This window comes from Lycium barbarum, chromosome 4 (genome assembly GCF_019175385.1).
Source record: "Lycium barbarum isolate Lr01 chromosome 4, ASM1917538v2, whole genome shotgun sequence".
Taxonomy (NCBI): domain Eukaryota; kingdom Viridiplantae; phylum Streptophyta; class Magnoliopsida; order Solanales; family Solanaceae; genus Lycium; species Lycium barbarum.
Window position 1 is genome coordinate 42475288 of NC_083340.1, and position 23366 is coordinate 42498653.

The window sequence follows — 23366 nt, forward strand, 5'->3', positions numbered from 1 at the left end:
ACCTGGAAAAAGGGAGATGGTTATGATATAGCAGCTAGATTAGACATATTTCTTTTTTCTGATGAATGGGATGAGGGGTTCAGGAACATCAAACAATCCGTCCTTAGTAGAGTCATGTCTGATCACACACCTATTACGCTCCAAAGTGGAAATTGGGAACCTGTGAAATCCTACTTTAAATTTGAAAATTGGTGGCTACTCACAGAAGGTTTTGTGGAGAGAATCGAAGAATGGCGGAGCTCTTTTGTATGTGAAGGGTGGCCAGATTTCACATTAGCCTTCAAGATGAGAGCACTCAAAGACAAACTGAGAGAGTGGAACAAAACTACTCAAGGTAATCTTGCTTTGCAGAAACAATCCATCCTTAACCAGCTTGCAGAACTAGAAGCAATTCATAAAACTGCTAATTCACACAAAAGATTCAACAACATTGATGAACTGAATGCTGATGGACATACTATCAAGAATCCTGAAGGAATTAAGAAGGAAATTGTTGAATCATGGAGACCGGCCTCAGAATTACAGAAGAAGAGAACCAGATGTTGCAAAAGGAATTTGAAAACAAGGAAATCTTGAACCGTGTCAAACAAACTATGTGCTGGAGACAAAGCTCTTGGACCTGATGGGTATACAATGGCTTTTTTTGTTCATTGCTGGGAAGTGGTAGGCGAGGAGGTGACTGCTGCAGTCAAACTTTCATGATAGATGCTTCTTTGAGAAAAGTTTTAATGCCACTTATGTGGCTTTGATTCCAAAAAAGATGGGAGCCAAGGAGCTGATAGATTTCAGACCTATCAGCCTGATAGATAGCATCTACAAAATCATTTTCAAGTTATTGACTGAAAGACTTAAGAAGGTAATGCGCAAATTGGTAGATAACCATCAACTAGCCTTCATCACAGGAAGACAGATAATGGATGCTATTCTTATGGCAAATGAGTGTATGGACTCAAGACTGAGGAGCAGTGAGCCAGGGTGGATAGCATAGTGTATGGAATTTTGTTCTAAAAACTCTGGCTAAGAGAGGTTTTGGTTCTAGATGGATAAGGTGGATAAAATTTTGCATTAGTTCAGTGAAGTTTGCTATCCTCATTAATGGATCTCCAACATGTTTCTTCCCCTCTCAGAGAGGCTTAAGACAGGGTGACCTTCTATCTTCTTTCCTATTTATCATTGCTATGGAAGGCCTCAATGATATGCTAAGAACTGCTCAAGAAAATTTGTGGATTAAGGGTTTCAAAGTTTCTAACATAGTGGGGGAAGATATGGAGATTACTCATCTCCAATATGCGAATGATACTCTGATCTTTTGTGATGCTGACAGGGAGCAACTAAAGATTCTTAGGGTGATCTTTATCCTTTTTGAAGCAGCACATTAACTGGAATAAAAGCTTCTTATATCCAGTAAATGAGGTAACTAATTTGTCCTCCTTGAGTGAGGTTCTGAGAGGAAGATCCGGGGAATTGCCAACTGTTTATTTGGGCATGGCCCTTGGTGCTAAAAGCAGGTCCATAGGTATATGGAATGGGGTGGTTAAGAAATGTGAAAAAAGGCTAGTGAACTGGACGAGCCAATATCTATCCTTGGGGGAAGATCAACACTGATCAATAGTGTTTTGGATGCCATGCCCGCATACATGATGTCCCTATTCCTTTGGGAGGGTAACAGTGACACTAAGAAGATCCACCTGATTAAATGGGAGGCTCTAATAGGAAGCAAAAAGGCAGGGGACGTGGGAATCAGGGATTTGAGAGCTCAAAACCAAAACCAATGAACAATCCTTGTGGAAAGAGGTGATAAGTGTGAAATATGAAAGGGAAAACAACTGGACAACTAAACCTGTAACTAGTTATTATGGAACAAGTTTATGGAGAGCTACCAGGAATCAATGGCCAAAGCTCAAGGGAAATTGCAAACTAAAGGCAGGAAATGGCATGAAGATATCCTTCTGGGAAGACAATTGGTTAGAGCAAGGTAATTTGAAACTCTTATTCCCAGATATATACATCCTCAACCAGCAACAAAATGCCTCTGTGGCAAAGGTCTGGTCTAATCAGGGATGGAATTTGAGTTTTAGAAGACTACTAAGGGCTTGTTTGGAAAGCCACCTAGTAATTACAATGACCTGTTTGTTTGTCATAGCGTAATTACAAGCGTGTTGTTTGGTTGCACACGTGTAATTATACAGTTAGTTTATTTTAAAAATAAAATTTAATTATAAAAAATTTAAAATTAATATTTAAAAAATATTTTCCTTTATAAATGATATTAAATTAGTTATTTAATAACATATTGTTTCTTGAAATATAGAAATTAATAATCATATATTTGTAACTAATATTGTAAAAAATATTTGATTTATATTTTTCAATTAATAATATTTAATTTTAATTAATTATAAAACTTAAAAAGAGATTTTTTTTTATGAGAACGTCATGGATTGGATGTTTGACAAAAAAATAATATTTATAAATATAATTCCATAACATTAATCAAATGTTTGACACAAAAAATCCATCAAATGTAAGTGAAAAATAAACAACATGCAATGTGAAAGCAAATAACTTAAATTGAAAATATAACCTAAATTCAAAATTCAAAAGAAAAAGTTTAACATGATACTCTTATGTCAAATTCCAACATTACATAAGTAAGTTCCAATTTAACTTAAATAAGTAATTAAAAAGAAAAAGAAAATATAAGGTTATAACCTCATTCACAACGAAATTCTACTTTAATAATGTCACTCGTTATATGCCAAGTTTGTTAAACTCATTCTTTTCAATAGTAAAAGTTATAGTTTCAAAAATTAGAATAATAACACGGTTATGCTAAATGAATAAAATAAAAAAATACGAGCAATTACATGGAACCATTATAAGTAAAGGTTGGAATGAGAAGAAAGGAAATGAAAAATAAATAATATAAAAATAAAAATACATTTTAAAAAATAAAAATAATTTAAAAGTAAAAATAAATTAAAAATCAAAATAAATTAAAATAATAGAAATAAAAAATAAATTAAAAATAAAAAGAAATTAAAATAAACAAAAAAGAAAAACTAAAAAGTAACCCTGTAATTACTGGGTGTAATTACACTCAATTCTCAACCCCCTTTGAGAATTGGAGTGTATAATTACACCCAATTCCCACTGAACTGTGTAGTTACTTGGGCAAACAAACAGGCCAAACTGTGTAATTACACCCAATTCCAATTACCTGGGTGTCTTTCCAAACAGGCCCTAAATGACTGGGAGATTCAGAGACTAGCAGATTTTTACAAGATCTTGGAGCAATTTTAGGGACCATCTGATGATGAAGACTGCCTAATCTGGCAGAATCACAAACTAGGCAAGTTTTCTGTCAAGGAGGCATACAATACTTCTAACATTTACTGAAACCAGATTGACCACTGGCCATGGGAATTGATATGGAAGTTAAGATCCCTTACGAAGTTTCTTGTTTTGTCTGGCTGCTAGCTAAGCAGGCAGTACTGTACTCAGGAAAATCTCATGAAAAGGGGTTTTAATTTTGTGCAAGGTGTTTCTTTTGTGGTGAAGAAGCAGAGACTGTTAGTCACCTCTTTATTCACTGCAAGACTACCTTTCAGATATGGAGTTTGTTCATCAATTTGAAAGGGTTAACATGGTAATGCCTGAGAAAATTGCTCAAGTCCTGGAGATGTGGAATAGTTATGCCAACCTTTCTGGCCACAAAGAGAGATGGAGAATTATACCAGCTTGCATCTGGTGGTCTGTGTGGAGTGAAAGGAACCTTAGATGTTTTGAAAATAAGTGTAATTCTTTACAGAAGATGAAAATGAACTGTCTTGCTTTATTCTACTTTTGGTGTAAACAGGAGTATATGGAAGATCTAGAATCATTTATGGACGTCTTGGGTTCTATATAAGTTATTGTTATAGGATTAAAGATCTTCTGAATACTCCTTTGTAACTATGAGACCTGTAACTGATTGTGGCAGGTCTGATTTTTGGATAAATATACGAGTGTTACCTTTTCAAAAATAAAATAAAATAAATTATTCACTTCATAGTCTGATAGATTTTTATTGGTGCTTTATTCTCGTTATTATAAAGTTTATGTATGCGTACGTTCTGCACATTGAATAGGTTTGTCAGGATGCCATGGTTCCTGACCTGTTGATTTTCCCACCAAGGACTGACCTGCATGATCATCCTTTGGTGAAAAGTGGAAGTGTCTTTTTGCAGGTGCAAAATTTTCCTCCTTTTCTTAGAATGGAATTTTAATGTGAATACAATGAAAGAGTTTCTTGTCAAGCAATCCTTTCCCCTCTTTTGGGTTTTATTCTAGCTTGTGTTGACATGCAATTAATGTCCCTGGCTCCACTAGGGTAAGGCAAGTTCCATGGTTGCAGTTGCTCTTGGGCCTAAACCCAGATGGGAGGTAATTACATGAACAAAGAGTAGTTAGGCGTTCTCTTGATTTTCATTTTCACTTGGTTGTTGTTCATGATTGTTTATTTTTTGGTGAAGGTCATCGATGCATGTGCAGCACCAGGGAACAAAACTGTTCATCTTGCTGCTCTAATGAAGGGAAATGGAAAGATAATAGCTTGTGAACTTAATAAAGAAAGGGTTAAACGTCTGAAGGACACTGTTAAACTGGCTGGAGCGACTAGTATCCTTTTAACAGCTTTCTGGTATCCTATTCATCTTTCACATAAAATTGCTTCAGAGCAAATTTAACCATAACTTGATTTCTAGATGGACATATACCTAAAATGTATTGGAAGCCCTTAAAACTGTCTGCTTAGGTCCTTGCTTTCGTTTAAATTATCCCATGTTTAAGTAATTCCAAAAATCTTGCAGTTATTCACTCAAACTGGATGGAGTTATTAGTTTCTATACAGTTTGACTTTTAATACCGTAAACACTTCTCTGCATTAGGTGTCTGAAGTTTATTTTTGAGGAAATATGGCTTTTGAAACTGCTAGTCATCTTTAGATGTTTCAATTTCCAATTTCAAGTAATTCCTAAAACCAATTAGTTATATAATAATTTGTCTAACGGTTTTTGTTTCATTGTTGTCGTAATATGCCCCGATAACTTAACTTATTCTAAGACGTGAAAGTCAAGCATGGCGACTTCTTAAACATGAGTCCTGAGGATCCAGCGTACTCAAAGGTAAACATGTAAGACATTTTTTTTGGATGAATGAGGCGATGTTGACTGATAGATATTATCAACGGCGTTGTTGGCTGATAGATATTATCAACGGCGTTGTTGGCTGGTAGATATTATCAACGGCGTTGTTGGCTGATAGATATTATCAACTTATTAAATGGAATCTATTACTTTCTGTCCAGTTAATCAATCTATTTAACTTGCAGCACTGGAATAAAGTAATTGGTTGACCTAATTTCACAAACATTATTCGAAGTATTAATCATTAAGAGAATTCTGCAGTATAGGTTGTCAAGCATCTGATATTCGGGATCTGAGAACTTTGTTACCCTTTTTTTTCCTGTTTGGAGTTTTTGAACGCAGTTCTTTATTTAACACATAAACCGGACACCAGGTTCAAGCAATACTGTTAGATCCGTCATGTTCAGGATCTGGAACTGCTGTTGATAGATTAGATCACTTGCTCCCCTCATATACTGCAGGTGACTTTGCTCATTATGTATTCATTTTTGATTCCTTTGTGTAATCAACCCTTTGCTCATCTCCTTTTTAACTTTTTTCTGGAATAATTTTGCAGACTCTGATGTAAATAGACTAGAAAAGCTCGCTGCTTTCCAGAAAAAGGCTTTGGAACATGCATTATCTTGTGAGATTTATAACGTTGTTTCTAAGTTGTTTTTTGTTTAACCACAAATGTGTAAATTCATGTATGTTTGTGCATGCGACTGATCAATTTATCCTCTCATCTTGATGCAGTCCCAGCTGTTGAGAAAATTGTTTACAGCACATGTTCGATTAACCAAGTTGAGAATGAAGATGTCGTCAAATCTGTTCTTCCTCTTGCTTCTTCTTATGGTTTTGAACTGACAACAATCTTTCCTCAATGGCCTCGCCGAGGTCATCCAACTTTTGATGGATGTAAGTGATCATATCTCACAAGCTTCCTTTATAGGTGCCTACCTGACCCTTAGTCCTTAGAATCAACCCACCTTCCAAAAGTTGGTCAAACTAGACAAATAAAGAAAGAGCACAGTGGAAAGAAAGTATTCTTATAGTTTTCAAGTCCTCTAAGCATTTCCAGGCATCATATTTTTTCGTGTTTAATTGCTAATAGTGTAAGCCAGATTTGGTTGGTTAACCGAAGCTATCGCAATGATATTCTTTCAGAAATAAAGCACCGTTTATCTTCAAAAGGCCAGAAGATAAAACTACGTTCTAACACCTTCAATACTCTTGCGTATAGTATTTGCTTTACACTGAAGGCAGCAGGAAAACATGTACATATGAGATTTCTAAATATATACAATACCATCATTAAGAATAATAACTTAGTTCCCCTTTGAACTAGCTTCCCGTTTTGGACTGATAGATGCTGGTTCTTCCTGCATGACGCCTGTCTTAAATATACATCTAAGTTAGCCCCTTGTGGTTCTTCATTATTACCTGTCGTTTGGTTGCTGGTTAGGAAATGGTTTATTTATGTATTAATACTGGCATAACTAGTACCATGTTTGGTAGTATTTTAGTTGTTATGTATAAAATTCAACAAACCAAACCAAGTACGGTGTTTGGTTACCTGGTTACAATCCCACATAACTAATAATGTATTAAGTTATGAATGATTCTATGTATTATTTATGCTGGGTAGAAGATGCAATAACTAATACATGAATAACTAAACCCACATAAAATAATACATAGATTCCCTTATAGATTCCCTTATAACTAATCCCTGCCCAACTTTGACCACCAACTAAACGACCCCTAAATATTGTGCATGTTAGAAATCAATCCTACTCGATCAATTGAACTTCTTCAGTTGCATGTGTATGTTTATCTTCTTATTTTTTCGCAGCTCAACATGTGCTGAGAACCGATCTCATTGAGGACAAGGAGGGCTTCTTTATTGCTTTATTTGTTAAGAAGGGCGTGAGTCCTCCAGCCAAGCACACCAGAGATGTTGGAAACACGTTACGAGCTCTTCAACGAAGAAAGAAAAGAAAGATGAATTCTTTCTTCCTCCTCAGAACTTTGGGTTTGTTCTTGCAATCCTAGTTTTACTTCTATCAATCAGGCAATCCGCAATTGATAAAATCCTAGAGACAATTGCCAGAATTTTTGTCCCGGTGAGAATGTAGTTTTGGCCGAAGTTTTGTTTTTCCATCTTCAGGTTTCTAATTGCCTACTAAACAGTTATATAGCAAAAACTTACTCGCATTCACATTTGATGCTCACACCAACTGGTATTTCTCCTCTGTTCTTTTCCTCTTTTTCTTTTCTTTTTTCAATGTAATTTTTATTTTAGTTGTGTAATCATTGGATGGATCATCTATGCACTAAAATACTGGCGAATCTGTACATTGGTCGGGCTAAGACTTTTTTACTCTTTCATCTAGTAAGTTTTCCTTTTAACGTTATTAATCTCAACTGGTATTACTAAACAGGGCATTGAGATAACTTTGATGCATTAGTTGAAATGTAATCTCTTGGATATTGGTGTCTACGTGTTACACTTGAAAGTTCCTATTGCCCCCGGAGCACCCTAATTGTTCTTTCTATCTATGAAAAAGCTCACCTTAATGGGCTATGACATTGATCATCCAGATATTAATGAATCATACGTTAATCTTAATGTTGTCCAATTTGAATCCACCTTGGCGATAGCTTAGTACACATTTTTGAGAGGATTTCATCAATAAAAGAAAATGAAAGAAACTAAAAGGAACACGCAGGCCTCAGAATAATTCCTACTTAGCGACACAAAGATCATTTTTTCGGCAAAATGCATAAGGAGAAAGTCATTTATAATTGAAAACTAGCACCAACTTATAGTATCTCACCCTCTCCTTTTCACCGAATCAGACTTTCAAAGAGTTGGTGGCATCTCATCTATTTATATAACATAAACCTAATCTGCTCCAACTTGAAATTCTGTCTATTTGACACCCCTACTCCAGTTAATTAGGTCGTTTACCCAGTTGCACAAGATACAAAGTGTAAAGATTTATTACACCTTTAATCAATAGGAATAAAGCTACTTTTAAGAATGGAAATTATGGAAGACGAGGATTATATTCTGCTTTTGTTACAAATAGACTACTGTTATTAATCCTTCCAAAGCTACACAACGTATAATCGTCTTTCCTTATTCATGGACTCATCCACCTCAATTAAAGTTTAAACAAGAGGGGAGAAAATCCATTTTTTTTTTTTAAAGAAAAAGTAACTGCATTTGATAGCAATGGAGGGAACAGAACCTAATAGGTGAGATAAGAGAGAAACAGAACAGAATAATAGAAGCATTTCACTGCATTAACAACAAACATCTGCTATCATGCCTATTACAAGCAACATATAGCGCCTCATGTTGCTCCATAATACTTCAGAAAACAGGGAAAAACATAGCAGCAAAATGAGAAGAAAGTGTAAAAGATTAGTACACTCCTAGATCATTACTAATTTTATACATTGCGCCGTCAAACATCAAAACAGAGCAATTCCCATTCCCATGTCAAGACTCTCATGCAGTGTTAACCTCAATGGTCTTGCGTTTCTTTGTCCAAGGAGTAGGCAACCTGTCAACAGTGACAGTCAGAACCCCATCTTGACAAACCGCAGAAATTGCATCAGCATTCGCATATTCCCGCAGTGCAAACTTCCTCATGAATTTCCCAATCATTCTCTCCTTTCTAATATACTTTACCCCTTCTTTCTCTTCTTCCCTCTTCCTTTCTCCACTTATCAGCAGCACATTGTCATCTTCCACCTGCACTTTGATATCTCCAGATTTCAACCCTGGCACATCCACAATAAAAACATAGGAATTTGGGTATTCTTTCATGTCTGCTGGTGGTGCAGCCTTGGGTTTAGCGTCACGGACATAGTTTAATGATGGGACAATGATGGACTTGTCGGAGTCGTCACCGACAACATCCATTTGGTGCTGGAGAGTGTGGAAGAGCGGCAATCCATAATGCAAGAGAAGTTTTGCAACATCAATTGAGGCTTCCAAACGCATTTGGCTCTCCCTTTTGGACTTCTCAGATTGCTTGTCAAAAGCAACTTGAATTGATTGATAATGATTTGACAAATCACGCATTTTATTGAAACATTTATGATGGACACTATTAGCTTCACCAACATGTAAACGCAATCGTTCAAGAGCCTTATTCCAAGCCCTAAAACCAGTTTTTGTAAAACCTTCACCTGCACTTCCATGAGTGAACTCATGTTTGAACAAATAACAACACATACAATATACAGCATCCTTCCTCACACTTTACTCCAACCATCCAGAAAACAGACTTTCGTACCAGTTTGCATTAAATTGACGCATTTTCTCTTCAAACTTAGATTTAGGAAATTGATGCTTCAAAGGTTCCCCACTTGTGGGATCACAATGGGTATGTTGTTGATGCTTGAAAGGTTGACAAGGTCCCTTTTGAATATAGTATCTCCTCACTGCATCTCGTATTCGAGGGCTATAGTTAACAATGGGTATTCTTTCTCCCGGATCATCTTTAAGTGATTCCAAATCAAGTTCATCTATAAAACCAGAAAGATTGACATCCATACGAATTACTGGAGCTACCGTCTGACTCAAGGATGGGCAACTAGAACTAGAACTTGGTTGAGAATGATTCAGCTTCTTCAAAAATTTATCCATCTCAATTCACAAGAATTAGGAACACTTCCCTACAAAACAAAAGTTTAATCCAACTCAATTTAGTACAATCCCAGAACTAAAATATTGGAGTATGTATTTTGTACGAGAAAAAAGGGCTCACTGTAGATGCATATTTAGATACTTGAGGCAAAAACTTATAATAAGCACTCTAAACTTTGAAACAAAAGCCTTGCTTTTCCAGATAAGTACAACAACAACATACCCAATGTAATCCCACAAGTGGGGTCTGATAAGAGTAGGATGACCTTACACCTACCTTTGTGAAGGTACAGAGGTTGTTTCCGACAGATCCTTGATTCAAAAGAAGAGAAATTTTCGGATAAGTAGATTTTATTAATAAATATTCAGTACCAAGACGCGCCTACCAAAATTTTGAGCTAAGGGTCTATCGGAAACAGCTTCCCTACCTTGTCAAGGTAGGGAAAGGTCTGCGTACAATTTACTATACTCTACCCTCCCCGGACATCACCCGGTGGGATTATACGGGGTATTATGTTGTTGTGAACATTCAGTACCAAATGAGGCATTACAAGTTAAGAATCCTTTAAAACTGCAAGAATTCCAGAAACTCTAAGATTACATTAGTCCCATTCCCAAATTCACCATTCCACCAGGTTTTAACATTTTGAATACACCTGCCAGGTCTTCAACTCACGATCATATTTCATGAAAATTGACTCATTCAAGACTCAAAAAGTATATACTTGTATCCTTGAACAGAAAAATCTCACACACCCACAAAAAGATGAAGTTCCCATCCTAGATTAAAGAAGTAATTTTATTCAAAAATTTCAACTTTCTAGGTTTCTGCAAATAAATTTACAAGAACTGTTCTTCTAGAAAGGAAAAATCAATAAAAAAATAAGTTGTACGTTATTGTATTGATAAATGAGATTAGCTAATAAAGATAGAAGCAAAGTAAAAATAGGGCGAGAAATTAGAAATGAAAAGAAAAGAAATAGGGGCCAGCTTGATAATTACAGAGAGACTCACATTTGCGCACACAGGCAGAAGTTGAATCCTGCGCCGGCACGGGATAGGGAGAGACGGCGAAAATTTTACTGAAGGTGACCTTTTAAGTTTGGAAATTATTAGAGGTGACTTGTAGGGATCACATCAAGTCAAAACTCAATTAAATTTAGGATTAAGAAAATTGGGATTCAAAATATATTTTGTCAAACTTGTTAATCTTTTATAAAATACAAAAAAGACCCAAATCATTTAATCCAACCCCCCATTTATTTCAAAATCAACATCGGTCCAATATCAAACCAAACCACACGAACTTCATTCAAAACAAGAATTGATCTCAACTGCTCCTTCAAACTTTCAACTTCAAACCCACGAACTGATCTCAACTGCTAAATGTGCTTGTTGAAACCGTCTTCAACCTCTTCAAAAGCCGAGTCTCATACGAACTGCTGCTCTCCATTTCTCTTAGGTAAAATCGCTCAACTTTTTCTTCTTTTAAAGTTAGGGTTTTGAAATCAAAGTGAGAAAATGATGATTTTGGTCAGAGAAGAAGAATAACATGGGTTTGTCTGTAATGTTGTTTATTTTGTTGTTCAATGCTTGAGAAACCCTTATTTACTGTATTTGTTCGAGTTGTTGGGGTTTGTGTGTTTGTAAATAGTGTATGTGGCTGTGAAATTCTGGTTTTTGATGTTGTTTGTGTTCTCGTTCTCCTTAGGAGTTCGAAAAAAGGGCTTGTTGGGCTTGACAAAACCCGCATTTGCTCTATTTGTTCCACTTGTTGGGGTTTCTGTGTTGTTAAATAGTATATGTGGTTGTGAAATTATGGTTTTTGGTACTTTTTGTGTTCTTGTTCTCCTTGGGGTTTCGAAAAAAGGGTTTGAATTTTTTTTGGATTTTTTCCAACAGCTGAGTAAGTTGTTGCAGCAACTTCAGCACTTGTTTGACAGTTGAGGTTGGTTTATTTTGTTTAACTTGTGATGATTGTGTGTTTGTATTGAAACAAATGTTTTTTCTGGTTCAAAAGTTAAGTTTTGAAATAAAAGTACGAAAATGACTAATTTTGGTTAAAGAAGAAGAGGAAGAACATGGGCAGGGTGTCTATGCAATGCTGTGTATTTTGTTCAATTTTTTTACTGTTGTGTGTTTGTAATACACTGATATTGCAGCCTGATAGTGAAATAGATGTTGTTGTCCTATTGTTGTCCTTGTAAGGCTTAGGAAAAATGGCCTTGCCATTTTTTTTTTGTTTTTACCCAACAGCTGAGTAATCTGTTGCAACAGATTTCTAATCTGTTAGTAAAAATCCAACAGTTGCTGAGGTTGTTGCAGCAAGTGAATATGTTGTTGCAACAGATTTAAAATCTATTGAAAATTGTTAAAACAGTTGCTGAGGAAGCTGCAGCAACTGTTCTGATGGTTTCCAACAGATTATTCTGTTGGAACAACTTAATCATATGTTCCAACAACTTTACCAGTTGTTGCACCAGATTATCCATCTGCTGGAATTAATCAATACAGTTGCTGAGGAAGCTGCAACAACTGTATTAATATTTTCCAACAAATGTATAATCTATTGCAACAACTTATGAAGTTGTTGGAACATATGATGGAGTTGTTCCAATATATTACACATTTGTTGCAACATATGCTTCAGCTCTTGTAAAAATTCATTATTTATTTACTTTAAATGGTGCACAAATCAATTGAAAGTGTTTTTGCTTATCTCCTGTGTGCAGATAAAATGTCTTCACGAAAAAGAAAAGGGGAGGAATCATCGAAATCATCTACAGTTAGTAAAAGAGCTAAGGGGCCATCATTTGATGATCTTGCTGAACAGACAAATATTCTTTCTGATCAAACTGCTGAATAGGAAACCTCTCAAGTAGGAGTTTCTGGCAAAGAAAGTAAAGAAGATCAAGTAGATGAACAAGATAAAGAAGAAGAACAAGAACGAAATAGAGAAGAAGAACAAGAAGAAAATAAAGAAGAAGAAGAAGAAGAAGAAGAAAAAGAAGAAGAAGAAGAAGAAGAAAACAATGCTGAAAATGAAGAAGAAGAAGAAAAAAAAAGAAGATGATGTAAATAATGATGACAATGGAGAGGATAAAATTGCATCTTTTGAAAGGTCGGCGACCGGGGCTGTTGATTCTTCTATTGGGACTGATATTGACAGACCTTCCACTGATGAAGTTGTCAAAACTTTCAGTATTGAGAAGTTCCGTGTGCAGATGCCGATGGATAAACTAGGTGATTTGAATGGTGATCTTGTTGTAAAATCAGTCATGGGCAAGCCCTTTGATCACTTTAGGAAGATACTTCAGGAGGAGGGCTTGGAGGATTTCTTCAGGGCCACATGTTTTGGCATGTATCTAGATTTGCCTGAGGACAACAATGCAAGGTTTCAAATGACCATTGTGTATGGTCTTCTCAAACGAAGAATTATTTGCAGCAAAACTGATGAGATATGGATAAACTACTACGACATGCCAGTTTGTTTTGGCATCAAGGAGTTTGCCATAATCACCGGACTGAGGTGTCATGATCCTTCTCAGCCTCTTCCTACAGTTACATTAAAGAAGGAGCCATGACACCCAAGTCATCCAAGGGAGCCAAGACACCCAAGTCATCCAAGGCAGCCAAGAAAGGCAAGAAAGGCAAAGCTAAGGTTGATGATGATTTGGATTTAGTGGATGTTCGTGGAAAGAGCTACAAGGCAGCGGATTTGCTAGCAGACTTGAAGTCAGAAACTATGTCAAGAAAGCACAAGGAGTCATTGTGCTTAGTTTGGTTTGTGAATTCTATTCTTTGGGCAAGGGATGTAAAGAATAATATAGAACTTGGTTTGATTAAACTGTCGGAGGATCATGAGGCATTCAATAACTATCCATGGGGTCATAAAAGTTTTAAGTTTACTGTTGAATATTTGTGCAAAGCTTTGAACCCTAATGTGAAGACTTCCAACATCTATGGCTTCCCTTGGGCCTTCATGGTAAACTTTCTTTCTTCAATGTTAAATCTTTTTAATTCTTTTCCTTCATTGATTATTCTGATTTTTGGTGTCATAATTTTTTCTAGGCTTGGGCATTTGAAGCCATTCCTCACCTACGGAGTCAAGTCAGGGACTACTCAGAAGAAGTTTGTTTCCAAGGATCCTCAGATGGTTGACTACCAAAAACAGCAATAAAAAAATGAATCTTGATCCTTTTAACCCCCCCAAGGAAGCAGTAAGTCAGAATCTATTAGAAAATATCCCTGAATAGTTTTATAAGAAGTAACTACTTGTTGCAACAGATACATTTATCTGCTGCAACAACCTCAGAATATGTTGGAAAAATCAAAACAGTTGCTGAGGAAGTTGCAGCAACTGTTCTGATATTTTCCAACAGATAGTGAATATGTTGCAACAACTCCTAAGATGTTGGAACAACTTGATCAGTTGTTGCAACAGGTTCACAATCTGTTGGAAAATATCAGAACAGTTGCAGAGGAAGCTGCAGCAGCTGTTTTGGTTTTTCCAACAGCTAAAGAATATGTTGCAACAACCTAGGAGGTTGTTGAAACAGATGTGGGGGTTGTTCCAACAGATTACACACTTATTGGTTGAATATATCTGTTTGTTTGTTGTAGGTTGTACATCCAAGGCTTATCCCGACAAAACGAGAGGTGCAGATGCCATGCCTCGTTAGTTTAGGGCATAGGGAATCTGTGCATGATGAATTGATTGATCAGATAAAATAAGAATTGGTTGGAGCCACAACCATCATAAGGGCTGGTGTTGTTGATAGTGGTGGTGATGGTGATGGTGTTGGTGATGCTGTTGATACGAATACTGTTGTTGATGTTGCAAGACAAGCAGTGGAAGGTCTTGCTGATAAAAGAAGAGATGATGATGGTGGTGGTGATGGAGTTGGTGGTGGAGTTGGTGGATATACTCCCCAAAGTGGTGGTGGTGGGCAGACCACAGATATCCCTTATAGGTTGGGTAGATATTCTTCAGTTGGTGCCGGTTCCTCCAAGGTGTATTCTTGTGCTTGTGAATGCAGTACTTGCAGGCTGAAAATGGAAGGTTTGATAAACAAGGTTGAAGAGTTGCTTCAGGCACAAAAAGATACGAATTCAGCTATAAAGAGTTTGATGTCCAAGAGGGGTGTCCAGCCATCCAAAAAGCTCAGCTCACCCTATACTCCTATTGGGATTCGCAAGAGGGCAAAAACAATTTCCAAGGCACTTGCTGATTGTAGAGCAAGGAAAACAAGTACTCCACAGAAGTCTATTGCTACTCCTCCTGCTGAAGTTGTGCCACAAGTGCTGAAAAAAGTTGATATTTTCAAGCGTGTAAACCCCCCCAAAAAGAAGAAGCTTGAAACCTTGATCAAATCCAAAAAGAGTGGGAGAGCACTGTACTCAATGCATGAATTTGGGGCCGAAGACTTCAAGGTTATGACAAACATGCACGAATGGTGGGAGGATTGGGTAAGTTTCAACACTCATGTATATAATTCAGTATGCTGTTTGAACAAGTCATATAATTCGATGAACTTGTTGCAACAAGTTAACTAGTTGTTACAACAAGTTACTAACTTATTGCAACAAGTTAGCTAGTTGTTCCTACAAGTTAACAACCTGTTGCAGCAAGTTCACTAGTTGTTCCAACAACTCTAACTACCTGTTGCAGCAAGTGGCTGACTGTTTTGATACTTTTACTGCAGTATGTAGATGAAATCTTGTTGCTGATGCGTATGAGGCAGCTCAATTTCCCTGAGTACTATGATTCCTCTGATAGAATCATAGACCTCAACTTCTACCATCACTGTCGCAACAGGTACTTAGGATTGTCCGATGAGTCTACAAATGTGGGTGTCGTGCCCTATGATCAAAGACTTGCTCTCTTTAGGTGGGACGATGATGGTCTCGCTTTTCCCAGAGGTAGTGTGCCCTACCCAGGTGGCTGTGAGTGGATTGGTGCCAAAAGGATCATAGCTGTCATGAATATTAATGACAACCATTTTGTCACTGTTGAGATCATCATTGAGGAGGGTATCATAAATGTTTATGATTGCAATCAAAGACTTGCTCTCTTTAGGTGGGACAATGATGGTCTCGCTTTTCCCAGAGGTAGTGTGCCCTACCCAGGTGGCTGCGAGTGGATTGGTGCCAAAAGGATCATAGCTGTCATGAATATTAATGACAACCATTTTGTCACTGTTGAGATCATCATTGAGGAGGGTATCATAAATGTTTATGATTGCAACATTCCATGTAATGACGACGGTGATTTCTTCTGCCACATGCAGCCATTAATGGATTTGTTCCCCAAGTTGCTAAAGCAGAGTGGCATGTTCTCACACTTACCTGAAAAGTTGCTAAATGAATCATGGAATTTTGTTCGGAAGAAGGATATCCCCCACAATGAGACCAATAAGGCATGTGCTTTCTGGTCACTTACTTTTGTTGAAGCTTTGCTTACCCGCACGAATATGACCAAGCCCGATACCTTATTGAGTGACAATACTGTGGAGAGGATGCAATAGAGGTGGGCTTGTGGAATTATTGATAAGGTGTTGGAGCCCTAATGCGGGGACAAACAATTTCTCTTAAACTATGTTTGCATTAAACAATTTCTCTCATTTTTTGCTTGCTTTTGAATTATGGTGGATGAACACATTATGTAAATTTGTTAAATATGTATTATATGCTCAGTACCTTTATATATTGTTTAAGTTGTTTTAGTAGTTTTACGCAAGTGACAGATATGTTGGAACAACTACCTCACTTGTTGCAACAAGTAAGGAATCTGTTGGAACATATGGATTTTCTGTTGCAACAATTTACTTAGTTGTTGCAACAAGTGATGTAGTTGTTCCAACAGATGTGTTACTTGTTGGAGAGAGCTTCAGTTATGGTCTCTGTGTCATACCAAGATGCAACAACTAAGTGGGTTGTTGGAACAAGTGACTCACCTGTTGCAACAAGTGAGGTAGTTGTTCCAACAGATGTGTTATTTGTTGGAGAGAACTTCAGTTATTGTCTCTGTGTCATAACAAAATGCAACAACTAAGTGAGTTGTTGGAACAACTAACTTACCTAAGTTGTTGCAACAAGTAAAGAATTTGTTGGAACATATGGATCTTCTGTTGCAAATAATCCAGCAGTTGCTGAAGATGTTGCAACAAGTAAGGAATCTGTTGGAACATATGGATCTTCTGTTGCAACAATTTACTTAGTTGTTGCAACAAGTAAGGCATTTGTTGGAACATATGGATCTTCTGTTGCAAATAATCCAGCTGCTGCTTAAGATGTTGCAACAAGTAAAGAATCTGTTGGAACATATGGATCTTCTGTTGCAACAATTTACTTAGTTGTTACCACAAAATACATCAAATTGATTAAGTATTCCATTATTTATCACTAAATATGGTTGATTTCCTTTGTTTATCACTAAATATGGGTGAATCGAGTAGTTCACATCAATTCTCTCTAATGATCACTCGATTTAGTGCATGCTGGCTTTGGAGATCCTCTTCGCTGACTAAAAATACGTCAAATTGATTAAGTATTCCATTATTTATCACTAAATATGGTTGATTTCCTTTGTTTATCACTATATATGGGTGAATCGAGTAGTTCACATCAATTCTCTCTAATGATTACTCGATTTAGTGCATGCTGGCTTTGGAGATCCTCTTCGCTGACTAAAAATACGTCAAATTGATTAAGTATTCCATTATTTATCACTAAATATGGTTGATTTCCTTTGTTTATCACTAAATATGGGTGAATCGAGTAGTTCACATCAATTCTCTCTAATGATCACATGATTTAGTGCATGCTGGCTTAGGAGATCCTCTTCGCTGACTAAAAATACATCAAATTGATTAAGTATTCCATTATTTATCACTAAATATGGTTGATTTCCTTTGTTTATCACTAAATATGGGTGAATCGAGTAGTTCACATCAATTCTCTCTAATGATCACTCAATTTAGTGCATGCTGGCTTAGGAGATCCTCTTCGCTGACTAAAAATACATCAAATTGATTAAGTATTCCATTGTTTATCACTAAATATGGTTGATTTCCTTTGTTTATCACTAAATATGGGTGAATCGAGTAGTTCACATCAATTCGCTCTAATGATCACTCGATTTAGTGCATGCTGGCTTAGGAGATCCTCTTCGCTGACTAAAAATACATCAAATTGATTAAGTATTCCATTGTTTATCACTAAATATGGTTGATTTCCTTTGTTTATCACTAAATATGGGTGAATCGAGTAGTTGATCACTAAATATGGGTGAACCAAGTAGTATCTGTTGCAGCAAGTATAGTATCTGCTGCAGCATGTGAGTAATCTGCTGCAGCAAGTATAGTATCTACTCCAGCATGTGAGTAATCTGCTGCAACAACTATAGTATCTGTTGGAGCGGCTATAGTATCCGTTGCAGCAAGTACAGTATCTGTTGCAGCAAGTACAATATATGTTGCAGCAAGTAGAATATATGTTGCAACAACTATAGTATCTGTTGCAGTGGCTATAGTATCCGTCGCAGCAAGTACAGTATCTGTTGCAGCAAATACAATATCTGTTGCAGCATATGTAGAATCTGTTGCAACAATTGTAATATCTGTTTCTTTTGAGTGATTAAGTTGTTGAACAAATCCTTACTCGTGTTGGATAAAACACATGTTGTAACACATAACTTAGTTGAAAAAACACCAACATATAACTTGGTTGTTGTAACAGATTTATTGCTTGCTGGAAGTTAAACATAAATTACCATGCTAAGAAACAATAACATTACAATGTCATAAAGTTCCAACAGATAACTATTGTTAAATCATAATGCAATTTACAACTATGGAGCATTTAGGCTTGGACATGTTGTTTTTTTGTGGCCAGCTGTTTTGCATAAGGATCATTTGTTTTTCCTCGTTGGAAATGATTCCCCGATTCCGCGCCTCCTCTTTGTCCGCCTTCTTCCGGGTTTGCTTGGATCAACATATGGAGGAGGTATCTCTCTCTCTAAAATCTCCAAAGGAACTTCCCAAGATTCTTCAGAAGGCACAGGACAAATTTCCTCACAATATGCAATTATGTAATTCTCCACCTTATAATATGGAGATGAGTAGTCATAAATCCGCCTTCCAAAGTCGTCACCATATTGGACACGAAGCGCTGCCATTGCATGTGGACAAGGTATTTTGTCCAGGTCAAAAACTCTACAAGTACAAGATCTACTTTGCAGATCGACTGTCGCAACTGCACCGTGACCGATGATGCTGAACTTGTAGTTGGCTATTTGATGGGCTAACAACTTGTTCCCCAAGTTGACAAATTTTGATTTTTTTTTTTCAACTGAAGGAACAAAGATGTTTGGTGAGTCGATGAACTCCATACGTCTCTCATGATTTTTTTTTTTGCAAATCTCCTGTTTATGGCATCAAATAAAGCAGTAATGGGAAACTCTCTTTCAACATTGAACATTGAATTCACCGACTCAACAATGTTTGACGTCATAAGATTATACCTGTGAAAATAAAGATCTTCAGTTATGGTCTCTGTGTCATACCAAGATGCAACAACTAAGTGGGTTGTTGGAACAAGTGACTCACCTGTTGCAACAAGTGAGGTAGTTGTTCCAACAGATATGTTACTTGTTGGAGAGAGCTTCAGTTATGGTCTCTGTGTCATACCAAGATGCAACAACTAAGTGGGTTCTTCGAACAAGTGACTCACCTGTTGCAACAAGTGAGGTAGTTGTTCCAACAGATGTGTTACTTGTTGGAGAGAGCTTCAGTTATTGTCTCTGTGTCATAACAAAATGCAACAACTAAGTGAGTTGTTGGAACAACTAAATCACCTGTTGCAACAAGTGAGTTAGTTGTTCCAACAGATGTGTTACTTGTTGGAGAGAGCTTCAGTTATTGTCTCTGTGCCATAACAAAATGCAACAACTAAGTGAGTTGTTGGAACAACTAACTGACCTATTGCAACAAGTGAGTTAGTTGTTCCAACAGATGTGTTACTTGTTGGAGAGAGCTTCAGTTATGGTCTCTGTGTCATACCAAGATGCAACAACTAAGTGGGTTGTTGGAACAACTAACTTACTTGTTGCAACAAGTTAGTTAGTTGTTCCAACAGATGTGTTATTTGTTGGAAAGGTAATGTATGAATACCTATTTCCTGGGAAGAATACCCTGCTCCATCTGTGGAATCCAACACGTTCAAGATGTTCGGCGGCCCCAGGGACGGTATCTCTGATTTGATTGAAATGGTCATTGAACTCATCTATATTGTACGATTTTGCTGCTTTATAAAACTGAGATATGACCTTCGTATTGTGAAAGGTGGTTCGGAGATTTTACCCAAGGCGCTTCATGCAACAACCATAATGAGATAAAGGGAAGACAATTGAAACTGCCTTTTTGATACTTGGATGCCTATCAGAAATTATGCACAACTCTTTGGTATCATCTACAAAGCTTCTCATTTGTTCAAAAAAATATTTGTATGAGGCATCACACTCCTTGTCCACTACACAAAATGCCACAGGAAAAACATGATTCTCCGCATCTTGCGCCACGGCTGACAATAACACTCCTTCGTACTTGCTCTTCAAGAATGTCCCATCGACAGCTATGACTTTTCTCATTTGCGCAAAACCAAGCATCCAAGCCTTATAGGCTACAAAAAAGTACTTGAACTTCCCATTAGCATCAACCTTCAATGCCGTCTTGCTTCCTGGATTTGCGGAACGAAGCATATAACGGTACGCATCAAGCACTGCATACCCGTGCTCATGTGTCCCCCTTGTCAAAGATTTTGCAATCTCCATGCCCTTCCAGACCTTCCAATAACTTACCTTACAACCCAATTCTGTGCGGAATGATTGGCTCATATCTTTTGTAGATGGGCCTTTACCGTCGGGAAACCTATCTTTGAAGTATTCACCAATGACTTTCGCTGTGGCGTGTGGATTATGGCTAGTAATATGCTCAGAACCACATGTGTGATACTTTACGTAGGTTGTAATACAAAATCTGTCAGAACTTAAAAACTTCATAGCCCTCAGCCACCACTTGCACTCCGGATGTACACATCTAAAGAAATACACAGTGCGCGAATTAATCACCTTCTTGAGTGTAAAATCTTTCTTCACGCAAGCAAGTTTCAACATAGTTGCTAGTTGTTCCTTGTTCTTGAATGACATTCCTTTATAAAATCCTGTTTCATCATCTTGAACATGGCTGCACTGTGAAGATTGTGTAGAACACGGTGTATTGCTCGCAACTTCGGGTGTAGGAATCGGCTCACCCCCACTTCCATTATCTGGAATATCCATATCCATATCTACCCCATCCAATTTATCATTTAACACATCTTGTTGGTCTTGACCTAAATTATGGTTCTCTACCGGGCTTCCAACCACGTATACCCTTAAAATGGGCCTAGCTACATCATTCAAATAAGTACGCAAGCGATCCTGATCGGTTATCTTAAAAGGCAAGACCCTCTGGTTTTCAAAAGAGCTATGCATGTAAGTGATGGCAAGATTTTTCGGTTCACAAGTTAATTCACAATAGGTGATGATTAAGTTCACAAAATCATCAAACACAACATCTCTTTGGACACTCATCGCTATCGTCTCTAACATGTGACTACCCTTCCATTGCCAAATATATCGATTGTTCTTCTCGATCCATTCGCCATGACAATCAACACCTATTGTTATTGAGTCCCCCATTAATGCTACCTGAATATATTTTATTTTTTTTAAAAAAGGTCATGACTGTATAGTAACAAAATACAATAACTTAATGACTTGTTGGAACAGATGAATCAGGTGTTGCAACAAGTGGATTACCTGTTGCAACAAGTACTATCCTTGTTGCACCAACTAACTAATCTGTTAGAGTCAGCTTCAGTTTTTTGAGTTCTGTTTAATTCAAAGACAGTTGAAGATGTCCAACAGATTAATGAGTTGTTGCAACAAGTAAATTACTTGTTGCAACAGGTAATACACTTGTTGCAGCAACTAACTAATCTGTTGGAGTCAGCTACAGTTTTTGGGTTCTGTTGGACTGAAGCTGAATCCGACGGATCAGTGAGTTGTTGCAACAAGTAATATACTTGTTGCAACAGGTAGTACACTACTTGCAACAACTCACAAATCTGTTGCAACTTATTCATACTACGTATTTAACAACAATTAGTATAGAAGTTGCAACAACTACATAATCTATTGTAATTGTGGCAGCAACTACAATAGCTGTTGCATAAACTACAACAACTACAACAGTTGTTGCAAAAATTTAGAAGCTCTTATACAGCAGCTTTAACACTTGTTGCAACAAGTACAATTGCTACTGTAAATTGTTGGAAAATCAGCAGCAAAACCCACATAAACAATTGAAACAAAACAACAATATTTTACTTACCAAATGAGCAGAAATTACTTCTGAAGTAATGCCCAGCCAAAAAATTGCAAAATCTGCTGGTTTCGTTTTTTTCTTTGTTGAGCAAATTCTTCAAAATGCCGCACCAATGGAAGAAGAAGAAGTAGGGGAAGCAACAATACTTATGATGTAATGCCCATGTAGACACTAACGAAATCCAACAAAAAAAATTACAAATTTGGTGGTTTAGTTTTTTCTTTTGTTGAGCAGATTCTTCAAAATGGAACAACAATGGATGAAGAAGAAGCAGGGGAAGCAGCAATGGAAGATGAGGAAGAAGAATGGAGGGAGAAAAACAGGCGGATGGAAAAGAAGAAGAAGAAGAAGAAGAAGGAGGAAGAACGAATGGAGGAAGGAGAAGAAGAAGAATAGAGGAGGGAAAAGAGCAAAAACGGGTGCAGCTATTGGCGCCCTTTTTTTGGACCCATTTTGGTATTTTAGGGTTTATATTGACTGGGTCAAAGTGTTAAAAATAAAACTTGAAGGCTAAGTGTTAAAAATAAAGTTAAGGGTCAAAGTGTCAAAATAAAAACTTTTGGGCAAGGTCAAAACCTCTTAATCACTAATCAAAAAACACCACCTCCACTCAATAATTAAAACTTGAGTCACCTTCTCTCAATAAAAAGACTTAAGAGTCACCTCTAGCTAAATGCCCCGAGAGACAGTGAGCGTGCCAACAAGTTTGGGTAGCGCAGCAATGAGGAAAGAAAAGGTTTTGGGGGAACTTTAGTAATCCACCCTTTTAATTGTAGTTTGTCAAATACTTTTTTTCCATAAATTTTTTAATAATACTTTTAAAATATTTTAATGGCTCACTATACTATTCAATATTATACTGCTTAGAAGTGGTAGGATGCCCAATAAGTGAAGGAAGATTATATTGGTTCCGATTGACAAGAACAAAGGAGATATTTAAAATTGTGCGAACTATCGTGAGTCGTGACGTTAAATTCATGAGCTTGTACGATTAAATTCTGAAAAAAGAGTGATAGAGCATAAACTTAAGAATGCGATAAGGTGAAAGAGAATCAGATTGGATTTATGTTTGATAAATCTACAACAAAGGTTATATTCTTATTAAGA

At 36.9% G+C, this 23366-nt stretch overlaps 2 protein-coding genes across 2 annotated transcripts in view; one reads left to right on the top strand and one right to left on the bottom strand.

The window, feature by feature from the left end:
• The window catches only part of LOC132635952 (25S rRNA (cytosine-C(5))-methyltransferase NSUN5), a 17842-nt gene extending 10265 nt beyond the window's left edge, over positions 1-7577 (top strand). The window contains exons 6-13 of the mRNA XM_060352572.1: positions 4131-4229; positions 4372-4425; positions 4515-4659; positions 5104-5165; positions 5560-5647; positions 5743-5811; positions 5922-6083; positions 7021-7577. Of these exons, the coding sequence (XP_060208555.1) occupies positions 4131-4229; positions 4372-4425; positions 4515-4659; positions 5104-5165; positions 5560-5647; positions 5743-5811; positions 5922-6083; positions 7021-7220 (879 nt within the window). The 3' untranslated portion in view covers positions 7221-7577. The remainder of the gene's footprint in view (positions 1-4130; positions 4230-4371; positions 4426-4514; positions 4660-5103; positions 5166-5559; positions 5648-5742; positions 5812-5921; positions 6084-7020) is intronic.
• Positions 7578-8456: 879 nt separating this feature from the next.
• On the bottom strand, positions 8457-10999 carry LOC132635953 (17.3 kDa class II heat shock protein-like). The gene is made up of 2 exons (XM_060352573.1): positions 10846-10999; positions 8457-9860 (listed from the first exon to the last, which is right to left on the bottom strand). The coding sequence occupies exon 2, from the start codon at positions 9415-9417 to the stop codon at positions 8686-8688; it is 732 nt and encodes a 243-aa protein (XP_060208556.1). The 5' UTR covers positions 9418-9860; positions 10846-10999; the 3' UTR covers positions 8457-8685.
• Between the last annotated feature and the right edge of the window lie 12367 nt (positions 11000-23366).

Excerpts from the sequence above, each read along its gene's own strand:
- LOC132635953 (XM_060352573.1), bottom strand. The coding sequence starts at position 9,417 with ATGTGTTGTTATTTGTTCAAACATGAGTTCACTCATGGAAGTGCAGGT.